General features: G+C 39.6%; 5 protein-coding genes across 5 annotated transcripts; 2 read left to right on the plus strand and 3 right to left on the minus strand.

Annotated features, from left to right (window-relative positions):
* Positions 1 to 5927: 5927 nt before the first annotated feature.
* MELLADRAFT_124506 (uncharacterized protein) lies at positions 5928 to 6104 on the plus strand (the record flags this gene model as incomplete). Its single annotated transcript, XM_007412684.1, has 1 exon — positions 5928 to 6104. One exon carries the CDS (start codon positions 5928 to 5930, stop codon positions 6102 to 6104), a length of 177 nt encoding a protein of 58 aa, XP_007412746.1.
* A 9687-nt stretch (positions 6105 to 15791) lies between these two features.
* MELLADRAFT_123802 (uncharacterized protein) lies at positions 15792 to 16516 on the minus strand (the record flags this gene model as incomplete). Its single annotated transcript, XM_007412704.1, has 5 exons — positions 15792 to 15817; positions 15898 to 15960; positions 16069 to 16176; positions 16254 to 16319; positions 16384 to 16516. The coding sequence occupies 5 exons, from the start codon at positions 16514 to 16516 to the stop codon at positions 15792 to 15794; spliced, it is 396 nt and encodes a 131-aa protein (XP_007412766.1).
* Positions 16517 to 17797: 1281 nt separating this feature from the next.
* MELLADRAFT_65250 (uncharacterized protein) lies at positions 17798 to 18638 on the plus strand (the record flags this gene model as incomplete). The annotated part of the gene is made up of 4 exons (XM_007412685.1): positions 17798 to 17837; positions 17935 to 18227; positions 18296 to 18392; positions 18481 to 18638. 4 exons carry the CDS (start codon positions 17798 to 17800, stop codon positions 18636 to 18638), a joined length of 588 nt encoding a protein of 195 aa, XP_007412747.1.
* A 772-nt stretch (positions 18639 to 19410) lies between these two features.
* MELLADRAFT_89781 (uncharacterized protein) lies at positions 19411 to 20717 on the minus strand (the record flags this gene model as incomplete). The annotated part of the gene is made up of 2 exons (XM_007412703.1): positions 19411 to 19556; positions 19646 to 20717. 2 exons carry the CDS (start codon positions 20715 to 20717, stop codon positions 19411 to 19413), a joined length of 1218 nt encoding a protein of 405 aa, XP_007412765.1.
* A 1511-nt stretch (positions 20718 to 22228) lies between these two features.
* MELLADRAFT_65252 (aspartic peptidase A1) lies at positions 22229 to 24542 on the minus strand (the record flags this gene model as incomplete). The annotated part of the gene is made up of 7 exons (XM_007412702.1): positions 22229 to 22273; positions 22373 to 22410; positions 22487 to 22565; positions 22648 to 23023; positions 23123 to 23234; positions 23331 to 23595; positions 23724 to 24542. 7 exons carry the CDS (start codon positions 24540 to 24542, stop codon positions 22229 to 22231), a joined length of 1734 nt encoding a protein of 577 aa, XP_007412764.1.
* Between the last annotated feature and the right edge of the window lie 2237 nt (positions 24543 to 26779).

The raw sequence follows: 26779 nt of genomic DNA on the forward strand, positions 1-26779 counted from the left end.
CTCACACCTGAAGAGGCTCCAGAGTCCAGGCTCAGCAAAGGGAGTTTGGGAGATATTTCATGGACAAGTTACGGGAACATGCAAAGCCCTTTATCAATTCACACCCCATGTGACCGCGTCCGACCGGGCCGCTCAGTACGTCCTCGCCCGTCGGACCTAGACAATCACGTGCACGGAATGCTACATGTGTGTATGTAATCATTGATGTACGAAAAACTCTGGCTTGCAAATTTCAAGTCTGCCTTGACCCTCGTCTGACGCCTCGAGTCCTCATTATGGATGTTCTCTTGTCACCACCTTTGCGTATCGAGCTTCTTAAAGCAACACCGGCAGCAACTTACCAGGAGGTGTCTAACTCACTAACCACATGTTTAGTACGTAATTTACTCAAAGCGATCGATTAGATCTGAACTGATGAGATTTACCTTTTTTCCTCATCAGAAAGATGATGCCTTGCTTCCAAACGTCGCAGGCGCGAATACCTATCACACCAAGGCCCATCTGTGTCGTATAATTGATGAGGTCACGTTCTTACATCGAATCACCAAGTCACCTCAATCAGTTTCACTTTCCACAACCGAACAAAAGCCAACTCTTAAGGCTTCTAAAAAGAAACGCAAATCAGAAACCGCACATGATGATGGATCAATATCAGCGCGAGCTTCAAAAGCCCCTAAACTTCCGACTTCAAAGGAGTCCGTCACCTCCCAATCCACTCATAAGAAGCCTCGCAAGCATTCGTCAAAGATACTCAAACCCGATGAGTAAGACTCTGCGGTCTTTCGGTCTCTTGATCTACAGTCTTTTCGGTCTATCGATGGCCCCTTTCGCTTGAAAACAATTGGGCATGGACGACTCGTTTTGAAATCTGGTTCAAAAATGTAAAATGTTGCTATTACTATCCTACTTCAGATATTCTGAACTTTGTTGCGTGACTGTGTCTTATCCTACAACTTCAAAAGTCAAGGACCAATCATACACATCTACATTTCTCTTCAGGGAGCTATGATGTCCCTACGGTAACTGGTCCAATCTCAATCCACCTGAAATGTTCATTCTCCGTTCCTACTGCTTAGCCGAATTCACCGGTGGGAACTTGTGTCTTGACTTTTAGCTAGCCATTTTGCAGCTTCTTGGATTTTCAGTGACACTCACTTTACGGTCATTTGATGCGTTGTAGAGCTCAACTCTTCAAACCTTTTCTTGGGTTATCTATGAGATGTAGTGGTGCGAGTTTAAAGTCAAACTGGGGACTCGTATGTGATAGGAACTCAAGCTATGTAGCTGACTTTAGGGACATATCTCGACTTTAGGAACATCTATCTTTTCTGATGAAATAATTATCTGCCTGCATCAAGGAAACACGCACAAAGATTGCTTGGGCAGTTATCCCACAAAACGAGAACTGGAGTTCAAGCGGGTCACCCCTGCCTGACCTTTGATTATCCGTAACTTACTTCTAACATACCCTCGTATCATTGTAGAGATATGCACAACCCTCCCACTATATGTTGGACATCGAGAAAAGATGATGAACTCTGAATTTCAGTTTTTTAACTGGATTCAAACACAGCAAAGACTGTATTGTTTGATTGGTAAACTTCTTTGAAGTTTAATCATCTTGAAGGTAGTGGAAAACTTCGTTAATTTTTCTCAATGTCAAACATATCATGGAATGGTTGTATGAGGACCGGAAGTTTCCAAAATTTCACTGCACATGTGAATAGCTGCGGAGGCGTCATAAGTTGTCACAAATAAAACCTCGAAACTTTCCTTTGGTCCCTGCCAATTTCTGACCAAGGTGCCTAAACGGTCAAAGGCTTGCAACAAGTGGGCGAGGGTCTTTATATATTTTTTTGACTCGGGATTTCAGTTTACTTGGGAGTGATACTTTTCTTTGGTGATATTTTGGTCAAAATTGATCGAATTGTATTGACCAATCAATTCTGCGAGATATACTTTACAACTATGAAGTTGTATCCAAATATGTCAGATATGATAGATGTGATCAACGATTCAATGAACTTTGATTCTTCTTTCTCAGCATCCGGTGAAGAGCCATGAATGAAACTCTATATTACCGATGCTTTTGGTCAAATCAGCAATCACGGGTGCAGTAATTCCCTACGTGCACCGTACACATTGGCGTCAGAAAACCCAACTTCAGAAAGTGTAGATTGGCGTGAGCTACAAGCGACAGCAAGACCGGTTGAGCGCCCCCAAACCCCTGACAAAGACAACGATGCGTAGGAATCGAAATCGCCAGATTTTGTTTGTTCGGTTGATATCAGTGAATTTTGATATTGATCATGTAAGTTACTTCAGTTACTCTTATATGTTCATACGGATATCTTTTTGAGAAATTATGAAATTACGACTTGTATTACATTCTGACACAAACAGGGTACAACTTCTAGCAAGGTATCAATTTAATCTCGGACAGGGCGTAAAGTTTATATATGGATGTGTTGACTGACTCGAGACTTGAGTGATAGGACATTCATGAGAGGTTTTTTGGGGGAGATTGATAAAAAGAAGACTCTTGGTTCACTTTTCGGCGCGAGGACATTTACATTGATCACCCAATGGAACCTGAGATGTAAATAGAAGGTTAAAGAGATGCGCCAGTTAGCCCAAATTTGAAGTATGTTCTCACTATAGGGCATCTTCCATACTCGCCTCGCTCATGACGTCGGCGCCGTGTAAACCACATCCCGACCATGTGGTCTTGCCGCATATAGAACATCGCACCAGGCTGATACAGTCAATAATTCCCATACAAAGCGGGATGTTTGGAAAGAACCAATCCGTTAAATTTTTGATGGACCAGGAGAAAGAGTACCAGAAGTACTGACTAGCATGCAGTTATCAATTGTATCAGCCGAGAGATCATTCCGGAAGAGTACGAAGGAAGTTGTCCTATCCGGGGATCTTTTGCAAGATATATTTGGTTTCTTCAAGCTATACCGGGAGGTAGACTCCTAGAGATTTGCCTACAAGTCGCGTGTTGGGTAAGACGGTATGTTGAAGATCTAGACACGATATTGGGTTCGTAAGATCTGCTTGACAAGATGAGCAAGGGAGAAAGGTGGAGAAATTGATTACTATCAGGAGGCGCAAAATTGAGGAAAGACTATATCGATGATCCCTACACGTCTTAACAAGAAAAGCTGATTCCGGAAATGATAAGTCATCATCTGGTTTTCACACTTCACGGAGGGCCAAACAGAAGGTATGAGCGATTTTTAATACTTTATTATTATGCATGCACGAGTTCACACGAGGCGTATCAGACCTTTTCCCAATGTATTGTTGGTCTTGATGCTCGTTGAACAATTTAGACGATCGCTGTGGTTTTCCAAGGGGATCAAGATTTGTGAAATTAAGCGAAGAGCACATCTCGGGGGACCATTCAATACAGTTCTTGTGCTTGACGTAGATGAGGTGTGTAGATGAGACTGATAAGTTTCTAAAGCGTCACAACCAGCGTTTGAAATAAATTACTTACGTAAAATAGATATTGAATATCTTCAGATGTTGATATGTGCAAAAAAGGGACTCTTGAGATAAAGCCGAACCTCCCAGGTTATAGGCTATGCACAGGTTGAAATCTTTTAAAGTTCCAATTTGAACTGATGCAGGTCTGCTTAAAGATACAAACTTAAAAATGGCAATCATGAACCTTCATGAACTCAAGGCTGCACGATTTCTCCGTTCCAACATGAACTCCGCGCCGTTGGTGTCAGACTGTTTGACCTTCCGTACATCATTTTTCTTTGTTCTATACAGATATCAGTGGACCATGCAAATCTGTGGAAACCTGAGTTGCCGTGTACATAATGAACTCTGGAAGACGAACTTTAGATGTCCCGAGTCAGAATTTGATCGACGTGGTGCCTCGCCTGCACATGGGCATTATATTATACATACGTACTCGCGTATCAAACTTAATGGGCAAGTAGGGAAAGTGCAATTTATCATCAAGGCGGGGAAACGACGAGGAGAAGACGGAGGCTGGTTTTATTTTTTCTCTTGATTGAATGATGAATTGAGTTGAATCGCCCATAAAACCTAAATGATTTGATTGCCTAGCTTGACATAAGCCCCACCAACCGCAGAAGCATCCCCCGGAGTCTGCGGAGGGGGGGCTTGCGACGTATCGTCACTGGTCATTGTCAATTCACTTATTTAGACTAAATGAAGAAAACTCAGATATGTACAGTCGTTCTCAGAAATGTTGGAAAAATGCAAAATCTCGAGCTGAGCTCGGGGTCCGTGCGCTGAGCAGGGACACGCAGATACAAACACTGACAAAAACTTTGATTTTGACAGGTATCTCAAGATGAAAATTTGTTTACTTTCCATCATACCTCGATGACCACACACCTATCTTGCCAATGGCCAGGCTAACGGACTGATCTCTTCAGAAAAACGGTGAAAACGTATGATTTCATGGTTAAGGGATTGTAACACGAGTTGAGGATCAGAGGAAGGATGGCATGGAGAGGACACAAGGGAGTTGAGGTTGGTGAAAGGGACACTGATCTCCACTCGACAGCTGCCATGACTTTTCCGTGACACATGTCATGAAAAAGTCACCTCCTCGGGACCACTACCTCAGCTCGAGATGTTGGATTTTTCCAACATTTCTGAGAACGACTGTAAATGCGAAGTCTGTAGACAGACGAATTAAACCAACAAAGATTGAAAATCGACACAACATCAACAAAGACAATCTCAGATACACAAGGATTCACATTATTTGCAAAATATTGTTTAGAAAATGGAAGATATAAAAATTTAAGAACATACACAGAAGAGGCAAATAAAAAGAAATCCAGACAAACATGAATTATTGAAATCAGTTCTCTTTTTTTCTTTTTCTCCGTTTCTTTTTCTCCGTTTCTTTTCTTTTCTCTCTCATTTACCATGGATCGATACACTTATGTGACCATTTGGTTTCTGTAGCGGCGGTGAGGACTTCCTCTGGCTTCCTTCTGTCTTCACTGACACTCACACTGTTGATATCAACCAATAGAAACCTCAAACACCAAAAGACTTACGCAATTTGAGCGGAGCGGGAAAGATCAAAAGAAATGCTTCATACACCACTCTGTGTTTCCGATAAGGGGCTGCGTGATACCCATCCCTGTATATCAACCACTCGCTTATATATCATTCGGCTCCGCCTGTTGTCTCCACCTCATTTCTCTCACCTCTCAGCAAATCACGTTATCCAGCCTGATGTTGTATTACATACATGTTGATGCTTGTTACAAAAATTAAACTGACTTGCTCGATTGTCATTCTTTAGATCATCATCACGCTCGGTTTTCCACTCAGCTTCTCCGTGATGCAAAACATGGTTGACAATAGCCGTTTTATGTGCTGAAAGCGCAGACCAAAAATTCAAAGGAAGATCAACATATATGGCCACAACTAGCTTCTCCACCTTCCAAAACACGACAATGTCCACAGTTGAAAGCAATCACAATCTGAATCTGCACAAGGCGATGCTAGCATACGTAGCATCATGTTCCAGAACCTGATGACCGGGAAGAGTCGGACAGACATCGACCCAGGCAGTCATCAACGGATATAAAAGTGGCCTACTTTGATGATGATTTGCCATCCAATCCAATCATCTCATCGAGTGATTTGTCTAACCTGCACACTTGTCTGGGTATGTTTCTCACCAATTTTTGTCAGCCAATTTTGGAGATATTGTTTATAAACAGACTGAGCTCATACTTTATGGTCCCTTTCTTTGCCCTTTTGACAGGTTTATACACTATCCGTTTTTGCCCGCGCACACAATTTCCCAAACCCTGTTGTTCTAGCATTCTGGTGAGTTTTGAGATAATTACCCTAAAATTTGCCACAATATTACATTACTAAGCCTTGCTCAACCAATTAGAAATCTCATCATGAATCTCAGCATCATTGCCACCATCTTTGTGATCTTTGTATCAGTCAATCAATCTTTTGGTGCCATGATCAAGAATCCCAAGAGCGAAAAAGGAATCATATCAGCTGATGAAGCATTGGTTTATGTTGACATAGATATGAGTCGTGCTGAGAAGGAGTGTCAGACTTGGTGTTGATCAAACGACCCTATACCCAAAACTTGCGACTGTGGCGCTCAATTTGGTAAAAAATGACTTGATTTTTCTACCATAACATGCGTGGTGTGAAAGTGCATGCAAAACAACTTCAAGGTTTTTGCTACCTCTGTGATCAAATATCTGTTGGAAGCAGATGGCAGGAGATGAATTATTTGTTGTAATGGGTTGTCAAGGGTCAATTTACTATACTCCCTTGTCACACATATTCTTCTTCATAGCTATATATAAGAGATTCACCCCAATGTGCACAACAGTTTTCAGAACCCAAGATATTTGCCACTTGCTCAAGGGACACAATGCAAGATATATCCATGAAGGAAGTAACTGTAAGGAGTTTGAGCGTCCTCACTGAAGGAGAGGAAGGAAGGAAGTTTTAGGAATTTATTATATACCTTTATAAGGTGCGAGTTGGAAGGTCTACACCACACAAGTGGTGGGAAGCTTTCTAGAATCAAAGTACATGTTTTAATTACAGACTGACTGACTCCAAAGAGACAATGACAAGTGATCAGTCAAAGATCCTCAAGGAGTCAGATTGAGGTAGTGTTGGGGAGAGAGAGGTATAGAGTCAAGGTGCCACCTGGCAACTATCCGGTGGGATAAGCCCACTTTGCCAACTGAACTGGCGGATACTTTAGAAAAAAGACCAGCTCTTATCCGTCAGAATCGTCAGAGCCGATAACCAGACCAAGTATCTGACGGATATCCAACAATCAGGCCAAAAGAATCACCATTGCCAGGAATTGAACCCAGACCCAGGGCTTTTTTGACTGGTCCGGGTCAAAAAAACTGAATTTTGACCTAATAAAATATCATCTGGATTCCTCACTCCGTACATACATCATTGTTGTTGAATCAATAATACAATATTGAACTTTGGAATCTGGATCATCACCGCTCAATCATTGTTGAATTAAACTCAAATTGCTCAATCAATATGTCTTCAGCCCCTGATATTTCCACTGACACCGCCTCCCAAACCAAAAACTCCAATCTCGGTGATATTTCTTCAACTCCAACTGCTCGTATCAGCTGGGTTTGGAAGATTTTGTCAAGCTAACCAATTCACAAAAAAACAAGTGTATATTTGTAATGGCCGATGGAAAAGAATGTGGGGAGGATTTGTCTCGTGATCCTAGTAGTAGACACCATGTACGTCCCCCATGAGCACGTCGATGTGCTCACACGGAGAGCTGTGTAATAAATTTGAACGGATCTTTATTCAATTTGTCTCTAGAAAATGCAAATCCTTTTGTTAATAATAATAGACAATCAAAAATGTACCATTTGTCAATGGAACTATGAACAAAGGGGCCCATTTAACACTCTTGCTGTCTGAACCTCTTGACAAAGGCAATTGTATGCTTAGCTCTCAGACCTGTTTGTAGGTTATATCCAACCTCAATGGAAATTGATTGGTGCAAGCACATCGACATGCTACCTCAAAACAGACATGGTGAGAGGTACAGTTGCTATCACCAAGACAGTACCACAGCCTGATCCGGTTTGGCCCCGGCCCCGGCCCTGGTCCGAAATGTTGAGGATTCGTGACCAGCAATGTGTGGGCCTTTTTTTTCGCATGTGCATCTGTAGTTTATGCCACCAAGGCCTTCTCCACCTCAACCATATCAATCCAACAGCCTTATATCACCTTAACACCCACTCCAAACAATGCCCAAGAAAAGCACAGCGTCACGTGCTCAAAGTAGACAATGGAAAGCACACAGGATCGCCCAAAGCATGAAAATAACAACCCCGATGACCTCCAAAATTCAATCAGAAACCCCTTTACCACTTGATTTCCCTGAAAACCCCATCAAAATCAATCTCCTTTCTGATCCAGAGAAGCTTTCTTCCCCTGTTTTCAACTCATCGCCAAAAGTTAACAATGTCCAATTAGAATTCCTCCAATTAGAATCTCACACAACAGCTCAGATGTCTTTACATGATCCTCAACTACCACTTTCCTCTTCTGATTGTCCACCTACTGAGCCTTATTGGCTTCCTATTGATATCAAATATGCACAAGAAGAAGATGATTTAGATCCTCTAGAAATGCACCATTACACTTGAAGCAATATAGTCGACTCATCTGATGAAGAATTAATTGATCATGAATTTGTGAAAGATGTCTTCTATCCCGTCTTTACTGAAAAATGTCCACCAGAAGCTACTCTTCAAAAGCAAAAGTCTAGATTGGGTGTTGTGATGAAAGGTTACAAGAGGCCTCAAGTTCAACCTGGAACCGCCAAAGGAAAACCTGCCATTGGGTCAAGACAAACCAGATTCAGTCGTAAGCAAAAAAGACAGGCAGCACTCAGAAAGAACAATCACATCATGTCCAACTGGATGAATCAAGCAAAACCTCTTCCTCCGCCGTCCTCGACTCACTCTGATGCTACTGTTGATGTTGAGGATGGTGATCACCAAACTGATCCTCCCACCAAGAAAGAGAGTCTCACTGATGATGACTCTGACAGCAATTTATCTGATCAAATCAATCCACTGATTCCTTTCAACACCAATCTAGCTGCAGCCCAGGACATATGGATTGACCAGTGTGTCAATCAATACCGTGCATCACGGCCTGCAACTAAACCACTCACTAATAAACTCAAGGAGGATGCTCAAGGATACTTCGATGAGTTGAACTCAGCCATCGACTATGTTTCAAACAATCATCAGCAAGATCCGAAAACCAATCAGATGATCAGTGACCTTTGAGAATATCACATCAGACAACTTGAGCTTACAATAAACGGCTTGCCTTCTCCAGCTGTCACCGCTTCATTTCTCACCGCTTCTTCTTCTGTCCGTCACGATACTTCAAAGTCGAAAGCCACAAGTGGCATTGGTCGAGCAAAGGCGATCTGCGAACAAGCAGTCCACCTACTCAAGTTCAAGGAGCTGAAACTCAGCCAGTGTGGCTGTCATTCATCCCATGCCTCAATTCTTAAGGACAAGCAAGTGTTTGATGCCCTTAAGTCTTGGGCAGTTGCTAAGAAGCCTGGAGAAGTAAGTCACCAAACTCGTATTTTATTATCAATTACAATCAGCATCTTTCTGATTTTTTTCTTGCTTTTTTTTTGATAGCTATCACCACCTCTCCTATGTGAACATGCAAATAACGTGGTTCTGCAGGAATAAGGCTACAATCAGAAAATCTCTCTGGTTACGTGTTATTGATGGCTTCGTAACTTAGGATTCCAAGCTCGAGAGTGCAGCAAGGGGCTGTATCATGATGGCCATGAATGGCCTGATGTTGTTCAATATTGTCAGAAATACCTTGAATGTTTCGCCGAACTTCGAGAGCGGTCAAGGGAGTTTGTTGGAGACCAGCTTGATCAGTCTATCCGTGTCGATCCCGGAAAGTTGAATGGCCAGAAAGAAACAGTCTTTCTATTCCACAACGAGTCAACCGTACACGCAAATGAACGACCTCGTCTGGCCTGGATTTCCGAAGATACCACTGAATTACGAAAGAAGAGCCAAGGCCGTCTAATACACGACTCAGATTGGATCATTGAAGCGAGTAGTACTGGCTGGTTAGTTATCACACCTGAAGACAAACTCAAAGCTGGGTCTCGTCCTCGACCAACCTTTAGTGACGCTGCAGTGGTGACCTATCCTGGATCTACTGGTGACAAGTGGTGGGACTGTTCTCAACTCATTGAACAGGTCCAAACACGAGCACTTCCTATTTTCAATCACCTTTTCCCTGATTCTCAGGGAGTTTTCATCTTTGATTGCTCATCTGCACATGCGTCTTACGGCCCATCAGCTCTTCGAGTCTCGCACATGAAATTTGGCCCAGGGGGAAAGAAGGAATCCTTACGTGATACCTTTATTCCAACTGAAGATCCTAGGATTCCAACCAAACTTCAAGGGCAGCCACAGTCGATGGTGTATCCTCCAGATCATCCTCAGTTTCCTGGGAAGTCTAAGGGTGTGTGATGCGTTCTTGCAGAGCGAGGTTTGTGGGAATAATTTGTGTCGAAGTCAAAGGCAGCAAATCACAAGCCCGTCTTTCAGTGTGCGGATTGTCAAATGTTGGCAACAAAGCGTGAGCAAATTGCTTGTGAGGGTCGATTGAGGCGAGAGAAAGAAGCCCAGGAAGCTTATGAAACCAGAGGAGACATAATCCCTCTCACTTTTGAAGATGAAGATCTGGCGTGTTGTGCTTCCAAGATTCTAAGCCTCCAATCCAAATTTGCAAACGAGAAGCCCTTGCTTCAGACCATCATAGAAGATGCGGGTCATATATGTCTTTTCCTTCCTAAATTCCATTGTGAGCTTAACCCAATCGAGATATATTGGTCATTTATTAAACATTGTAAGTGTCTTTACATAGCCATCTCTCTCACTTCGTCAACTGACTATGTATGTATCTCATTCAACAGAGTTTTGAAAGAGTAGCCATCTATGTAAGTCTTTCAAGGACTCAAAGGCTCTCTTTGAAAAGGTTCGGCAATCATGTCCCGTCACAACAATACAAAAGTATTTTTGAAAGATTGATCGGCAAATGGATGTGTATTGGTAAGTTTTTATTTGTTTGATTCTTTTGTTTTCATCAATACCTATTCTTTGTTCTTGTTATAGCCAAGGTTTCACAGGCACTCAAGCCAACTCGTTGGCCAACAATAAACAATATTCATCTCATCAATGTGTTCCTCAAAAAGCAGCAATGACTTCCGAGTTTATTTGTCAACCTGGTCACCAAAACCAAGGTGAAAGTTTGTGATTTCTTTTCATTTTATTGTTTTCTCTGATTGTGTTAAATACAGTACAAGGTGCATGTTGAACCCAATTGATATATCATACACAAAGAAAAGAAGTCTTTGACCTCTTACAGACCTCTTACAACACACATAGAATGTTTTTTTTTCTGCTCTTGATATATTCTCTCTTTGTTGTGCCAATGCTCTTTATCTGTGATGTGCTGCAATTAAATGCAATTGATATCAATATACAAGATTGTTGACTAACAGGGCTCAGCTTGAGCGCTCAAGAGGAGCCAATTAGAGGCCTCCTAGACCCATATGTACCACCTAAACCCATATCACCAGCCCATAAGTACGCCCTAAACCCATACTATAAACCCATAAGTATGCTATAAACCCATATGTCCGAAATGTATGGGAATATTTTTTTTTAAAAAAAAAACTGCTGGCCACATTGACTTGAAAAGTCATTCACCGCATAAGCCACCCTCTATTACCCCATAAATGACCTTTCTGCCCTTGATAACCCCTCGGGGCAGGTGGGATGGCTCGGGTCGGTAAATTTCAACTTTTGCGGGCGGGCGCGTGGTACTGTCTTGGTGATAGCAACTGTAGTACATTGTCCATGAAGAACCACCTTGAAATCAAAGATTATGTGCGTGATGGCAATTTACTTGATCAAGGGACCATCATTGGAGCTTTCAACAAGAACAAAACGGGTCATATGGTGAGTCCTTTTATGTAATGATTTCATTATCAAAATTTGATAGCTCACACAAATTGACAATACATTCTGATAGAACAAACTCAACCTCCCTACCCTCAAGACACATGTGTGTTATTTTATAGCCGATAGTGATCTCCTGTTTTTGATTGTTGAAAGACCATCATTTCAAAACCTCCTGCAACTATGTAACCCTCACACAGCCGGTTGTAAGGTTCTATAGACAGAACCTTCACCGGAGAATTTGAATAAGCTTGTAAGCTCAAAATCACCAATATAATGTCTCTATATTCCAAAACAGCTGGCTCCGAGTAGGAGAGTCTCCTTCTAATCAGCTACTACACTAACCCAAACACACACAAGACAAGATATGAAAGACAACTGAATGATGTGCTTACCTGGCTCCGAGTAGGAGAGTCTCCTTAAGGAGAAGATTCACTCAGGAGCCAGGGCAACTAAGATGACTACGCTCTTGATGTCTAAACCCATACCCCATGACTACAGCACTGAGATCTACCTGTAAGGTATACCCTTACACTGGTATGCTTGTCAAACGCACGGCCACCGCCAATCATATGCGCCAGATTTATTATCACTACAGGATTTCATCAAGAAGCTTTACTTTGCACCTTGCAAATTGATTGCAATCACTCAAGATGCTTGGACGTCGCCGAACAATGTCCCATTTATGTCTCTCACTGGTCAATTTATCAATAACAATTGGGAACTCATGGATCTTACTCTAGGTATTGCTGAAATCAAAGGTACGTTTTCATCGCTTTTTAATGAAATATCTCAACATGACTGATGTGATCTTCCAGGTGCACATGATGCAAACAACTTTGCTAGCATCATCCTCAACTACTTGAAAAAGTACGATCTATTGAGCAAGGTGAGCGCAATGACTGCGGACAACATTAGTACAAACGCGGCAATTGGTCAACTCATTGGATCGACAGAAGGAAAGACTTTGATCATAAGACCCAGGTTCCTGGGTGTGTAGCTCATGTGATCAACCTCTCTGCCAAAGAGGGCTTAAAGGTATTTGGTGAAATTGTCAATATGAGACGCGACTTGGCTCTTGCAATGGCTTCTGCAGCTTCCACCAACAATTCCACCAACACTGCTAGTGATTCGACCCCTGCTACTAACACTTTGGGTGCAGCCACCCCTCTTACTGCTGTGGAGAAAGAGGCTGCTGAAAGACTGGCTGCCAAGAATGAGGCTGTTGTCTACATGTCAAAAGATCCAACTATTGACCACGTGGAGCCAGTTCAAAGATATCCTACTAACACCGCAAATTGACTGATTTTTAATGTTCCAACAAGATGGAACTCTTCTTTTCATATGTTTCAAAGACTTCTGCGACTCCAAGACTCATGTGACAAGTTCTGCAAGGGTCAAGATTCTCAAAAGTCTGCTCTGTCACCTACTGAGTGGAAATACGTCAAACAGATGTGTGATTTCTTGGAACCACTCAGTGAAGCCACCAAGATACTTTGTAAATCAAAGTTCCCAACAATGCATCAAATAGTTCCAATCTATATCACAGTCTTACAAGGACTCAAAGACGTAAGTATTTTGTTTTAAACTCACGTGTACTTTACTTTCCAATTTGCTAATCTGAATGACTGTACACATAGGTGATTGGCAAACACGATTTTGATCAATTACAAACTGCTGCAAACAAGACAATAGCTAAACTTGAAGATTACTTCAAGAAAGTACTTGCCAAACCTGCACCGGTATGTGCCACCATCCTGGATCCACGTCTCAAGTTGAATTATTTTCAAGTGAGTTCATTTCTACCTTTTCTGACTTAACTTTGTACTGATCATCATTTGCTTTGAAAAAGGAACGTGCAACAATCTTTTCCAAGTATCACATCAACATTTTGGATTTTAGGTCAATGTTTGAACTAGAAGCCATCCAATTTGAAACCAATGCACCAATTCCAACATTGATTACTGGCAAAAAATTATCAACTGCGGCGACGTCTACTCCTCAATATTTTGAAGATGCAATTTTTGACACCCAAGACAATTTGCAAATGCATTCAATTCAAACTGAGATCACTCAATACCTTGGGGATAAGCTCAAAAACTGTGACCAACATGTATTGAACTTTTGGAAAGATTGAGTAGCCATCTCTCCTGGTTTGGCTAACATGGCGATGGCGTTTCTGGCAATCCCGGCAACTAGCTTCCCGTCAGAGGGGCAATTCAACCAGACAAAAAGAATCTTGGGGCCTCAGCTTAGTAACCTCTCAAGTCTACATGTTAAGACTCTTTTATGTGTAAAAGATTGGCAACAAATTTTTGGACCTTTGAAACTTCCTGCTGTTATTGAACTTGAGGGTGAAGAAGAAGAGTATTTATTTTCTCATCCCCCCCTCCTTTATTCTATTCTTTTGTCATCTACATCCTAAGAAACCAAGCCTGCCAAATGATGAAATAACCACCAGATATCTGGCAGAACACTATTTTTTCTGCTCCTCCATCCAACAACCGGACTGGCCGGATTATCCGGCCACCGGATAGCTCCAAGCCCCTATTCAACATCCGTATCTGACAGATGCACCAACGGATATCTGTCTCCGGGGGGCACCTTGAGTATAGAGAGCTAAGTCTTGGATCTAAGGTATGTTAAATGCTGTGGTGTGGGCTGGCACAGGATTGCTAAGAGCAAGAGCAGCAATTTTGCATAGAAACCTAGCACCTTACCGGAAGGATAGAAGATTCCTTCCAGCAGTGTCCTGCTCCCAGGAAGACAGTTGCTCTTGACTGGGTGAATGGGTTTATTATGATTCAGAAGAGTTCTTTATTTTTAATAAAAATGTGGAAGCAAGATAAGCCGCACATCAGGAGGGATCCTAATCCCTGGCTAGCTAGCCCTTGCACGCTTGTGTTTCTAAAAGTCCTGGTTTTATTTGTGTACCCCCTAAATAGCACCCAGCAGTCCTGATTAGACAGTGGTTTAATTTGATCCACTGCTATTTAGAATTAAATGGTTTGGATGTTCCAAATGACCAAATGTTTTTAGCTTGTAATTAAAAAAGAACTTGCTATTAAACATTGCCAGCAAGAATAAAAACTGTTGGCATCACCTCCAATTGTAAAGCAAAGGTGATTGTTATCAATCATCAATAGATTAGTATTGATCATCAATATGTGCTTGAAATCAATTAATATGTGTTTATTGTTGATTGTCATAACTGTAGTCTGTATTGGTCTTTCACATACAGATTGAAAATTTGTACAAATCACAAAACATCAAACACAAAATCATGGGTTACAGAAACGAGTGGCAGTGGTTTTGCCCCAGGGCCACCGCACCTCAATATGCCGTACACCAAATGTTGGAAGATTGTATGTATACATTGGAAATCACATCAGAAAACTTTTTCAATTCATCATCTCAACATTCCATGCTCCAAATACAATAGATCCATGTTTGAACAGCACTCAAACAATTTAAATATCTTTTAATGACAAATTGACTCTATGGGCTTACCTCAATGTCTCATATTATGCATAGCACAAAAATGCCATGCTTGTACCAACAATATTCTCAAGCTGAATGTAAATAAAACATCCTCATGTATTTGATTTGGTTTTGTTGAAAGTCTTCACAACTTTCTGCTGCAAGCCAAGTTTATGACTGACTACTCACAATTTTCAAGTCAATCAGGTGAAGATGAGTTTGAATGTGGTTGAACTGAGAGCACCAAAAATCATTCTCAAACTAATTGTGGTGCAGAGATTTGGCATATTGTATGTCAATTTCTTGTATGTCAATTTCTGTCTGAATATAGGATGCAAGTTCATCAATTTTACAAAAAGTAAAAACACAAATTGTTATATTTTTCCTTCAATTTTCCATATTCTGATAAAATTCTTGGAATACTTTTGCATGGGCATAATTTCATGGAGTCACAATAGCTTTGGAAGGCGGTGCAGAAGTATCAATAAACTTCAATATGACTTGGACTTCTGACAACCGGAAAATGTACAAATTTGGTACACTTCTTATTCAACAATAAAAAAAATCACCAATGTCTTGTTTAGTCCTTTGGAGTAATACGTAAGACTTGTTATGAAATTGGATCACCAAGACATCAAAAGGCTCTTTTATCATATTGGATGTCTCAAAAGACCAAGGGTTTACATCAATAACTCGCAATAATACTAATAGTGATAAACCTGTGGCCGCGCGAGGCCCTTAGTTTAAGCTGCAACCTTCACAAGCTACCGAGTCAAAAGCAAAGACGGATGACATCAATGGCATATTTTCTGAGCTTCTTCATGATCACAAAACGTTGGCTTACATATTGATGTGTCAGTCACCTTATGGGGGCACGCATAAAGGATACCGTGATGGTTCCAACAAGCTAAACAAATGTTGATCAAAAAAAGTTCACATTCATGGAGTTGATTTCAGCAAAGGTTTTGATCAATTGAAGTATGAAGAATGAAAAGGTAGAGAATCATCTACTGACTGAAAATACCGTCACTGAGATAATTATACTCCTCGCATTGTTGGTTACTTACTCCGGTCTGATCGGAACCATAAAGCACACAATTGTACATCCATATCCACTTATGTCCTTTGGTGATCACATCCACAGAAGAAATTGTTGTAAATATCATGAGTGTGAAATAAAGAGGTTTTGGAGGACTTCACCAGCATGGCCACATCGCGCATATGGACAATTGTAGGTTCCATACCCTGCAATAGTCTGCGCACAAGCTGTGTGAAAAGTAGAAAGGATCAGAACAGATGACAACGACAGTCTATATCAAAAAGGATTCACCGGCTGGGTCCCCCTTATTGAATCCAGCGGGACAGTCTAGGCCGCTGACCGAGTTGATTTCCATAAGGAATGACAGTGTGATGTACATCACAAATATATTGAGGTGGGTTTTGAAAGACATCGTGTTGTACATGGGGACCACGGGAACATGTGGGGAAGTTACTTCTGAAATTGGAATTGGACCGTTGTGGTCTATTTACGTGGTCTAATGCACTTTGGTGGTCGCACAGCCGGTGGGCGACACCTCTCTTCAACTCTACTTCCTTTGTTCAGTAGGTATGTTGAGTGGTATTGTGGGGTGGCTGAAGGATAAGAAGATCTGAGAACTGAAATAAACCCATGAGTTTAGTTCTATTGATCAAAGGCCTTCAAAGGCTCTTAAAATATTATCCAACACCGGCAATGCAACATCACCGGGACACATCAACGCCATATGAAGATGGATATCAGTTTGTTTCCTTTTGTCTTATCATGATGTTGGAACCTTTCATTCTCGCTCGTGACTAGCAGAATGGTGGAAATTGCACTTCTTCTCATCGAGATGTCTTCCAAGTGGTACATAGTGATTTAAAGGTCCAATGCTCTACCTGTTTCCTGTATAAGACGCTGAGCCCTCGCATGAAGCCCATCAGTAGAGCTTCCAAGACAAAGTCCCTCTCGCATCCTGATTTCCAACAACGTACACTCATGATGAAACGCAGGGAGGTAGTTTCACATGAAGTAAACTTTCCCTGCACCTACCGTTCAACTTTCGGCCACCTTTGACGAAACAACCTCGGTTGTTCTTGCAGCTGAGGTATGCGTGGAAGTCTGTGCAAGCTAAATTAATCTACGGCTTCAGCGCAAAGCAAACTCGCCGGTTTATAAAGGGATAGCTTGCTTCCGCACCCATCAGTCAAGAAGCGCTTCGCAGCTTTCGGATCTGACTATTCCGATACTTGGCCTTGGCATCTCGACCTGCATTAATGTCATGTAGGCTCATGATGTGTGTATGCATGCGTATCTAAGTGTGGAGGCTCACTGCCTGATCGACTTCAATCCGGGTCATCTGGGTCATCTCTAACTATCACATCGTGTTAAAAGATTCAATATCGAACTAGAAACATATCTTGGTCATAGATTAACCATCCCGTTATTTGATTTTAGTCTCATCTTCAGAAAAACTCGCCAATAAGCTGTGAAAACAATTCTGAGATATATTTGAGTGAGTATGGCAGTGCATTGCACATCGGATAGGTAGAGATGATGTTATCAAGTCATTCCGGATCTCCGGTGGACGTGATTCATCTTTCCAAGTATTTAAGCTGAGGTCTTGCTGAGGAATAACTTCATCCCGAACAATAATTTCAATCATTACTTCTACTCATCTGGGACCTGAAACTCTTACCGCCATACTGCTCCTCTGAGTGCCATCATGAGATCCTTTGACCTTTTCTTGCTTGTCTTGGCCATCGGTATATATGTTTCCTCGCCTCTTCATCCTCTCTTCCCCCAATGATAGCTCCTTTTTCAATAACTTACAATCTTATTTTTCTGAGTGTCTCTCAATAGTCTTCGCCTCTAGCACTGGGAAGAGCATTCCCACTACCACAGCGACTTTGACGGATAAGCAAACTATACAAGCTGAATCTGGATTTAGCATCGAATCTGGGTATAGCGTCGAGATCACTCAAAGTTTTGAGGTTACTTTCTCTACTATAACCAACTACAATGCTACTATTCAAACTGCCTGTCGACAAGGATCAGTTGCAAGTGTTTTAGGTGCTTTTAATGAAATACATACTGCTATGAATCGATTAAGCAAAAATTTCGTGATCTCCCTTGTTTTATCTCGTCAAGCTGCTGTAAGTTTCAGATGAATGATCAATTAGAAATGTCGACAAAAGTTTAATGTTTGGTTTTCTTTCCTTAGGTTTCTTGTGCTTCAAGATACACAGAACTTTTAATGCAATTTCAATTATTGATCCGAACAGTATCTGATTACCCAATGATGATCATGGCTTGTCAACGTAAATCTTTCATTTCCTTTCAAAAAGATTATCTTAATCAAAGAAATGAAATTGACATACTTTCATTCTCCTAATTTCCTTTATATAGCACTTATGTTAAGATACTCAAGACAATTTCAAATGATGAATTCATATTTCTCTCGTTGTGGTATAAATATGAATTCTTTATTACAAAAGCAAGTTGGATTTGATGCTCGAATTTGGTTAAAGTTTGGTATAAGTTTTGAAGCTGGTTTAGGATTTTGATCTATTTCATTTAAACTGAAAAAAAGAAGAGAAGATTGGAATGGAATTCGAAATCAAACCCATTTTTTTAGGGGATTCATTTATTTTGTAAACCTTGATCATTACTTTTGTTGCGATTGGAATGTTTATAACTTGTCTAACATGAAACATTTATTTGCCGTGATGCTTTATCACCTAAAGTGACCCGCGTTTAAAGTGTTGTCAAACTCATGAAAAAAAGATCAGTATGACCAATCCTCCCTACCCGCTAGGGAAAATGTCAAAATGAACGATAACGAGTCCAAGAAGTTGAATATAGTCCAAAAGAAATTATATTTCAAAGCTTGATACCAGATCAACCTTTATCAATACAAGTAAAATTGAATAAAAACAAAACCCACAAAGTACATTTTACATTGTCCAAAACTAATGCTCTCAAAACAAATCCTTCACCCTACAAATCAATCAAAAGATACTTAATGGAATCACATCGCCAAGATCAACATTGTAGGGAACTCAATCAGAAAATAGAAATTCTAGTGAATGAATTTAAATTGAGCAAAAACCTAAAGTGAAGACAATGAACTTGGTTAATCAAAGCCTGCATAATCTGATGTTATGTGACTGTGGAGAATGAGTCAACCCCAACAACAAGATCTAGAGAATAAAGTCCGTTTGATTGATGTCTAATCTTGATATGAGATCAACCGAAATGATTTGTTTGATCCAGGGAAGAATTTATTCCATTTGGATCACAGATCCTTGGTGGATACTTACATGTTGTTGTTAATGTTCATTGAGAAGCAACAAGACCACATGGAATAGGATTAGAAGATGAAGAATTTCTTTGAATGGAAATTGAGAGCATGCCTTTCATTCTCTTATTTTCTTCTCTCAAAATCTTATTTTCATTTTGAACTTGATATAAAAAATCAACAGCTAATCAAAAGAAGAAATCATCAATTTATGGTTTTATTTATTTTTTCTTGAAAATGAATATCTACCATTCAAATGAAATGAAAAATTACCTCTAGATAAAGTTTCCCATTTTGATATTTTGGGATTCTTGTCACCAATTAATCCATCAGAAGGGATAGCTAACCTAAGCTCATCAAATAATTCTTTCATCTCTTTTCTTCTTTTTCTTTCTGCAAGCTTATGACTAACTTTCAAGTCAGAAGATCTCTCGTTATTAACTTTACTTTGAGTTTGACTGTTCTCAAAGAGAGTTTGGTGTGGAGATTCGAATGGGATCGATGACCATGGTGTATCCGGACAGCTACTTGTAGGTTGCGGGTGTACGCCAGTAGTGTACGGATTAAATTCTGTTGATGGTATGGCTGGTAGACTAGGTAAAGCCATGGCGAGAGGAATACCTAGATGAACTGGGGACTGATGGCTTTGCCAAGGAGTATTGGTGGTATGGGTAGTAGAAGTTGATGGTGGTGAAGGTGCAGCATGTGAATCTGTATCTGAAAAAGGATATAGTGATGAACCATCTGATGTCTTTCTGACTGGTGAGAAATTATGTTGAGGTAAACTTGAGTATTGGTGTTGGAATGGACTTGATGGAAATGTTGAAAGAGTTTTAGATTCAAGAACACTTAGGCTCGCATTCCTACGCCTATGTGATTCCATGAATTCTGGATAAGAGTTGAAGCGGTTCGAATGGGTCGAAGTAGAGCTCCACTCTGAACTTGAAGGCAGTTGTGTGTTCTGAAAATTAATCGAGGTAGGAGAAGTGACCAAACCTGATAGGTCTTGACGTTTCCGTTTAAAAGGAGTTGGGATTTCATTGGAATAAGTTTTGAGATTGTTATCATGGTTATCATCATCATCATCATAATCGTGAATACAAGCAGTACCAATATTATCATTATTGGTGTTGGCATTAGTATTAGTGTTATTAGTATTATTATTAGTATTATCAACACTGGCATTGTGTTCCTGGTAAGGATGCCGGGGCGTCATTTCAAGAGCTAAAGACAAACTCCTCGAGAGCTTGTGATGTGGTACAGGCCGAACTGCGGTAATGAGTGGAGGTAGACCTAGGGTTGATTTATTAATTGGTCGTGAATTAGAAGGAGTTGAAGGATACATTAAATCTATGGATGAGGTATCCAATGGAGTACGAGTAAGAAATCGATGAAGATGAGATTGAAAAGTTTTTGATAGGATAGTTGAGATTCTGACAAATCCTTTTTGAATCATCAGCAGTTTATCATTCATTTTATCAGTCTATATCCTTTCACAATCATAGGAAAACCTCTTTCATCCGAGGATTGGTTGTGAATGTGATTGTACAGCGATTGTAGTGAAGTGTTGAGGATGATCGTCTAATTATCAATTTTGATACACTGTAAAGCGATTTGCGGGGGTCCAACGACGTCGACGGGCACGTAGACAAGCCTCGGGCATGTATCCCCGCCGGCGATCGAGAGTATGGTGACTATTTATCACTGAGGTTGCGTGAATACGTCGATAGTAACATTGGGAAATGTAAAGAGATGAAGCGCACTCGTCTTAAGACTTCAGTTACGAGACTAGGGAAGTCATGCTTGTGCGCAACACTTGCATCGTAAGCCTTTCGATAGCGATGAGACCAAATTTATTAACATCAGATTGATGATATGGCAATTGTGATGATGGCGATAAAATTAAAGCGAACTCGATCGATGAAAACCGTCAAGATCGGATCAGTCGGCTAAATGATTTGTCTTTCTTCACTACACGACACATATCAGCACTTCACAAAATATGAAAAGGTGTCCCGCTTTAAAAAATTACGCATATTTTACAGTCATTCAAGAAAAGCCTGCTCAATTTTGCCCGCAAAACTGGAGCGCTTGGCGGGAAAATTTGTTGCAAGCTTTTCTTAAATGACTGTACAGCTCGGGGCAAGTTGTGGTACATCGTAAAAATAAGTAAAAACCTTTGACTTGAAACTCCTTACTTTTTGCATGATTTACAACGCACAATTTCTTTTGTAGACTTTCCAGGATAGACTGTGTTGATATGTCGAGTGCACAAGGGTTAGAAGTAGATATTATGAGCCAGGAAGACTTTTCAATTCTGCATCAGAGAGTTCTTTTGACAATCAAGAGCCTTTGTCTAGTTGGCAGGACAAAAAATGCGGGAAATGATGAAGAAGCCTACTTAACGTCTAACTCATCAAAAAGGTAAACGACAAACTTAACTAAGTCCCTCTTGAGCAGGCTCCGGTGCTCAAGAGGGACTTGAGTTTGGGTGTCTGATTGGAGGCTCAAAACACGTTTCTTTAATTCATCAGATCCAAGTGTAAAACAACCTTATAAAAGCTTTCCTTCTGCTTCTTCTTCTTCACCTCCAAATTGAAATAATACATAAGTTTTAATCATTCAAATGAAGCAAAAAAGAAAGAACGAAAAAAAAGATGATTTTTTTCCTTTTCTACAAACTGTAAAAGAAAAGACAGAAATTGACGAATAAGGTAATACGGAATAATAATAATAATAATAAAAAGGAAGGGCTGAAGTTAATTTTAACAAAACAAAAAAAGAAAGGAAGCCAAATAAAAAAGTCTTAAACAAGGTTGTTTTTTCAAGGAAATGTAAAATTCAAGGTTGGTTTGTTTAATGATAACTTGGTAATGCGAAACCTATTCTAGAGTTTGCAAACTAGTTTTGGTTTTGTGTATAAAGAAAAAAAAAAGTCAGAAAAAACTCCCCAAAACAAACAAGATGCAAGAGAGAAGATTCAACAGAAAGATGACTTACGTCAAAAGTGGTGTAATAACTTTTCATGAAAGAGATCCCTAATCAAACCGCAATGATAAAAGAAATCAATTAATTACTTCAGACGAAAAAGATTCAATAGATTTTAAGTCTTACCAAGTATCCAATCACCACCTGTTTCACCACTAAAGACAGCTCCAACACAACGACTACTTCCAGGAGAAACCTTTCCCAACTACAAAGTTTCAAAGCAACAAAACCACATCAACTTCAGAAACAAACAATTCGAACCACTTTAAATAAAACATCAAACTTACATTCATATCCAGATCATTAACCAAAAGTTCCAATCCATTCCCAAAATCAAAAGTCATCCTAACAGATTGGCCACAAGGAAAAGTATAAAACCCATCCCCAGCCTTAGTCGAAGAATTAGGAATAGTATCCCAAAAAGCTTTAGCTTGATCAGAAGGAGCCGCAATATAAGTCGTACCCGAATCAATAATAGCCGTAGTAGATGTGATAGGAACTTTAGTTTTAAGATTCTTTCCATTGTTACAGTATAGATTTTCAAGTTTGATTTGCCAATAGGTTTGTGAAATTAAAGGTGCGTATTGGAATGAACCTTTGAACTTGCTGGGGTTTTGTCCTCCTATATATAATTCGGATTGTGCATATGAACCTGATGCAGATCTAAATACGAACCAAATCGAATTATTTAAAGAATTTCAATTATCAATTGTTGAGCTTGTTGAGAAAAGATTCCAAATGATTTGGTGAATGAGAACTTACCTTCCCATTGCGAATGAGAACATCTTACTTTCTGGTGATGATAAACTAGGGTTTTGAGACATTGCATTATAAAACCAAGGTTTAGCATGACTAGTAGCAATACTTTCAAAAGCTAAAAAAAATCAAATCAAGTAAACCAAATTAATGAGAAAGACTGTTTTTCAAAACATAAAAAAAGAACCAAATAATTTTTTGTAGTTTCACTGACCTAATCCCAGAACTCCATCAGCAGGATCATTAATCCAATCTTCAGAAAGCATATCACAAGAAGCAAAAGCTTGATTCTTAACTGAAAAACCAGAAACGGTAACACTATCTTGATACATCGTTCCACTTACACCTCCTACACCATAAGCAATTTTAAATGATTGATTCATATCGGTTGATGTACTTGATACTTTTGGATTGTAATACATATGTTTGTTTGTTGAAGATTTACCACAATTCTTCTTACACATTAATGATTTAATCCACTATTTTTAATAAAAGAAAAAAAAAGTTAATTGTTTAGTTTTCTTTTCGAGTTTTCAAATTTATTCAAGTTTCATAAATGAATGGTTTATGAAAAAGAATCAGGATTCAGAAAAACAAAACGATTTACCATATCTGATGAACCCGTATCAAAATCAATCATAAAATTCAAAGGAGGTGTACCGATTTGAATCGAACCATAAAACTCAATATCACCTTTATCTGAAGTACTATCAAACAATTTAGTAGAATGAACATCATTATCATGACTAGGATTAGGATTCGGTTCAGTTTGTCTAGCATTCGAATTCAACAAAAAGTTTCTAGAACTTCCATCTTGATTATCTTGATGATCTTGACCAACTTGTTCGGTTCTGTCTAATCCTTTTGTAGGTTTCTTCATCTTCTTAAACCTTCCAGAATGTTGATGATGAATATACTTCGTACCTCTAGCTAAACCTAATCTAGCAAAAGCTGTACCTTTCTTAACATCCATCGAACTCATTCCTTGGTTTTCTTCGTCAGATGATGATGGTGGTGGGGTTACAATTGGTTTAGGTTCAGATGAAACTCTTAAAAGTCCTAATCCATTAGTTAAAGAAGAAGAACTTGGATTAGAATCCGGAAATTGTTGTAAATAATTCGACGAAAGATCGGTGATAGATTTAGGTAAACTTTTACTTGAAATCCATCTACGTGGATGTACCAGTTGTTCTTCAATTAAATTTATATATGATTTTTTCTTATAACGTGATTCAGTTTTGGTTACAAAACTTTTTAAGGTTTTCCAATTTACAATTCCTACGTAGTTTGGATGATGATTCGATGTATCTTGTAATGATGATTTAGGTCCTAATGGAATAGCTAATTGACTTGATACATTTGAAATAAAAATTAAAGTAATGAAAGTTGAAAGTTGAATAAGAGAGTTAGTTAAACTAAACCCCATCCTCTTGTCTTTTAAGATTTGAGGATTTGAAAATGTCGAAAAGGAAGGTCTTGCTTGAATGTCAAAGTCAGTTGGATGTCTTGAATGATGTTGATGATGATGATGAATAAATTCAGGTGAAAACCCAAGTGAGTTAAAAATGAAGGTGAACAAAATGTTGATTGAGTGTTCGTATTCGTGTGTGTGTGGGTTTGCCGTTGAAAAGGAAAGAGATTGATAATAAATAATAAAATAAGAAAGATGCAAGAAAAATGATAAATAGAAAAATCTGAAAGTCTATCGTTTTTTTTGAAGGTGATTGATTTTTGTTATTGAGTTGAATAAACAAAAGAAATGATACTTTTATCATATATAGATCCGATCCTTAATCCTATGGACAATTTTGGATTTTTCTTTTAGATTAATTAAGCAAAGTTGAGAACTGGACTAGACGTTTGGTTTTTTTGACTGCCCTGTTTATACATCATCCAATCTACCTTTTTTCTATCATCATCATCAAATGAATATCAAGTGTTATCCGTAAAGCGTCATTTCCTAAAGCTCTCATCTTGATCCTCAAAGTCTTGATCCTCAAAGAAGATCAAGGAAGGAACACCACCAAGAGATACTCATCATAGATATCTTTCAACAAGAAGTTCGGATTACAAAGTCATCCTTTTGAGATGGTTGATATCTGATTTTGAGTCATGGTCGATAAGAACATCAACTGTTCAGATCTCTAGGAACAGTTTACCCTCAGTTGACCGTTTTCTTTGAAGACTCTCTCGAAATGATGTCATTACCCGCGTCGCGCGGGTTACGTCACGGTGACGAAAAAAGAAAAGCATGGTCAACAAGGCCTTATGGAAGTGCAATCATCCTTCAGATGCACAAGAAGTTCACAGCGCCGATGTCTACGATGGCTGAACTCGTATACCACACACATCGGGTCATTCAGAACCGCTAGAACAGTCTGCCGTATGGTGTTGATGATCACGGTTTGAAAGTAAACAGTCTTGCTTCTCTAGGAGACGACAGTGGTACTCTGTGAAACGATCAAGAACCGATAAAAGCCTTCTGAAGGTCTCGTGAATCATTGGAAAATAGCCGAGACCTATGAGAATGATATGAACTTGGGTCAAGCCAAACCATACACACTAGCATTTTCAAGTCCAATAATAGCGGTGTACAAACCTACAACCCAACATGAAAACCCATGAAAAAAACCCATGAAAACCCAACTTCTTTATGGGTTTTTTTCATGGGTTTTTTTCATGGGTTGCCCTGGAAAGGTTTGAATGCCCCAACTCCCATCACAACCTAAAGAGTCACACTGACAGGCCACACGCAGCTCTAGTCATCACTTGAGGCCTTAACTTTACTCCACAATGAGTCCACATCTCTCTTTTGGCATCCACCTCAACCATGACTCCATCCACTAGCCCCAGTTTCCTTCCAAATTCGAATTTTAGTTTTAAAAGTCAAAAGTCTCATCTCTTTTTGTTTGAAATGAAACAATATCTTGTGCTTTTTCTGAAATAAAACGATCCCGTTTGAATTCGACTGAAAACAATATCTTACCTATAGAAGTATCCTCTCAAAGTCTTAGAAGTCAACTTAGCCATGTTCTTTTTGAATTGAAACGATATGTTTTTTCAATTGAAAACGATTTCTTAGTTTCCAAAGTCTCATCCAAAGTTTTGAAAGGCGACTCAGATCAGTTTTTGTTTGAAATAGAACGATCGATTGTGCTTGTTTTAAAATATAACGATTGCTTTTGAATTCTTCACATTGCAAATGACGAAACAAACCGAAGAGAGAGAAACTTTGAAATCGGAATACATCAGGTAGACAAGCAAGGTGTATTTGTTTTATGGAAGGATTTGGGTTATTTTGGGTGTGATGGTAATGAAGGGGAGGGGTTGGTTGAGTCTGTGTATATCAAGCTCATCTTTTTTTTCAACAAACGGGTGGTCAGATCTAGCCGATCTCAACCCATGTCAAAAAACCCATGAAAAAAAACCACAAAGAAGTTGGGTTTTCATGGGTTTTTTTCATGGGTTTTCATGTTGGGTTGTAGGTTTGTACACCGCTAATGAAACCCGATTTGAAAACCCTTCAGACCAACATAAACCAAACGCTCATAAACCTTTACAGGCATACATTTGTACAACGACAGAAACCCAAAGAAAAGAGATCAATTGGAAATCTCATGACTCAGAAACCGGAGGATCTTCAATGAGAATACGTTTAGATCT

The sequence above is a fragment of the Melampsora larici-populina genome (assembly GCF_000204055.1).
Source record: "Melampsora larici-populina 98AG31 unplaced genomic scaffold MELLAscaffold_32, whole genome shotgun sequence".
Taxonomy (NCBI): domain Eukaryota; kingdom Fungi; phylum Basidiomycota; class Pucciniomycetes; order Pucciniales; family Melampsoraceae; genus Melampsora; species Melampsora laricis-populina.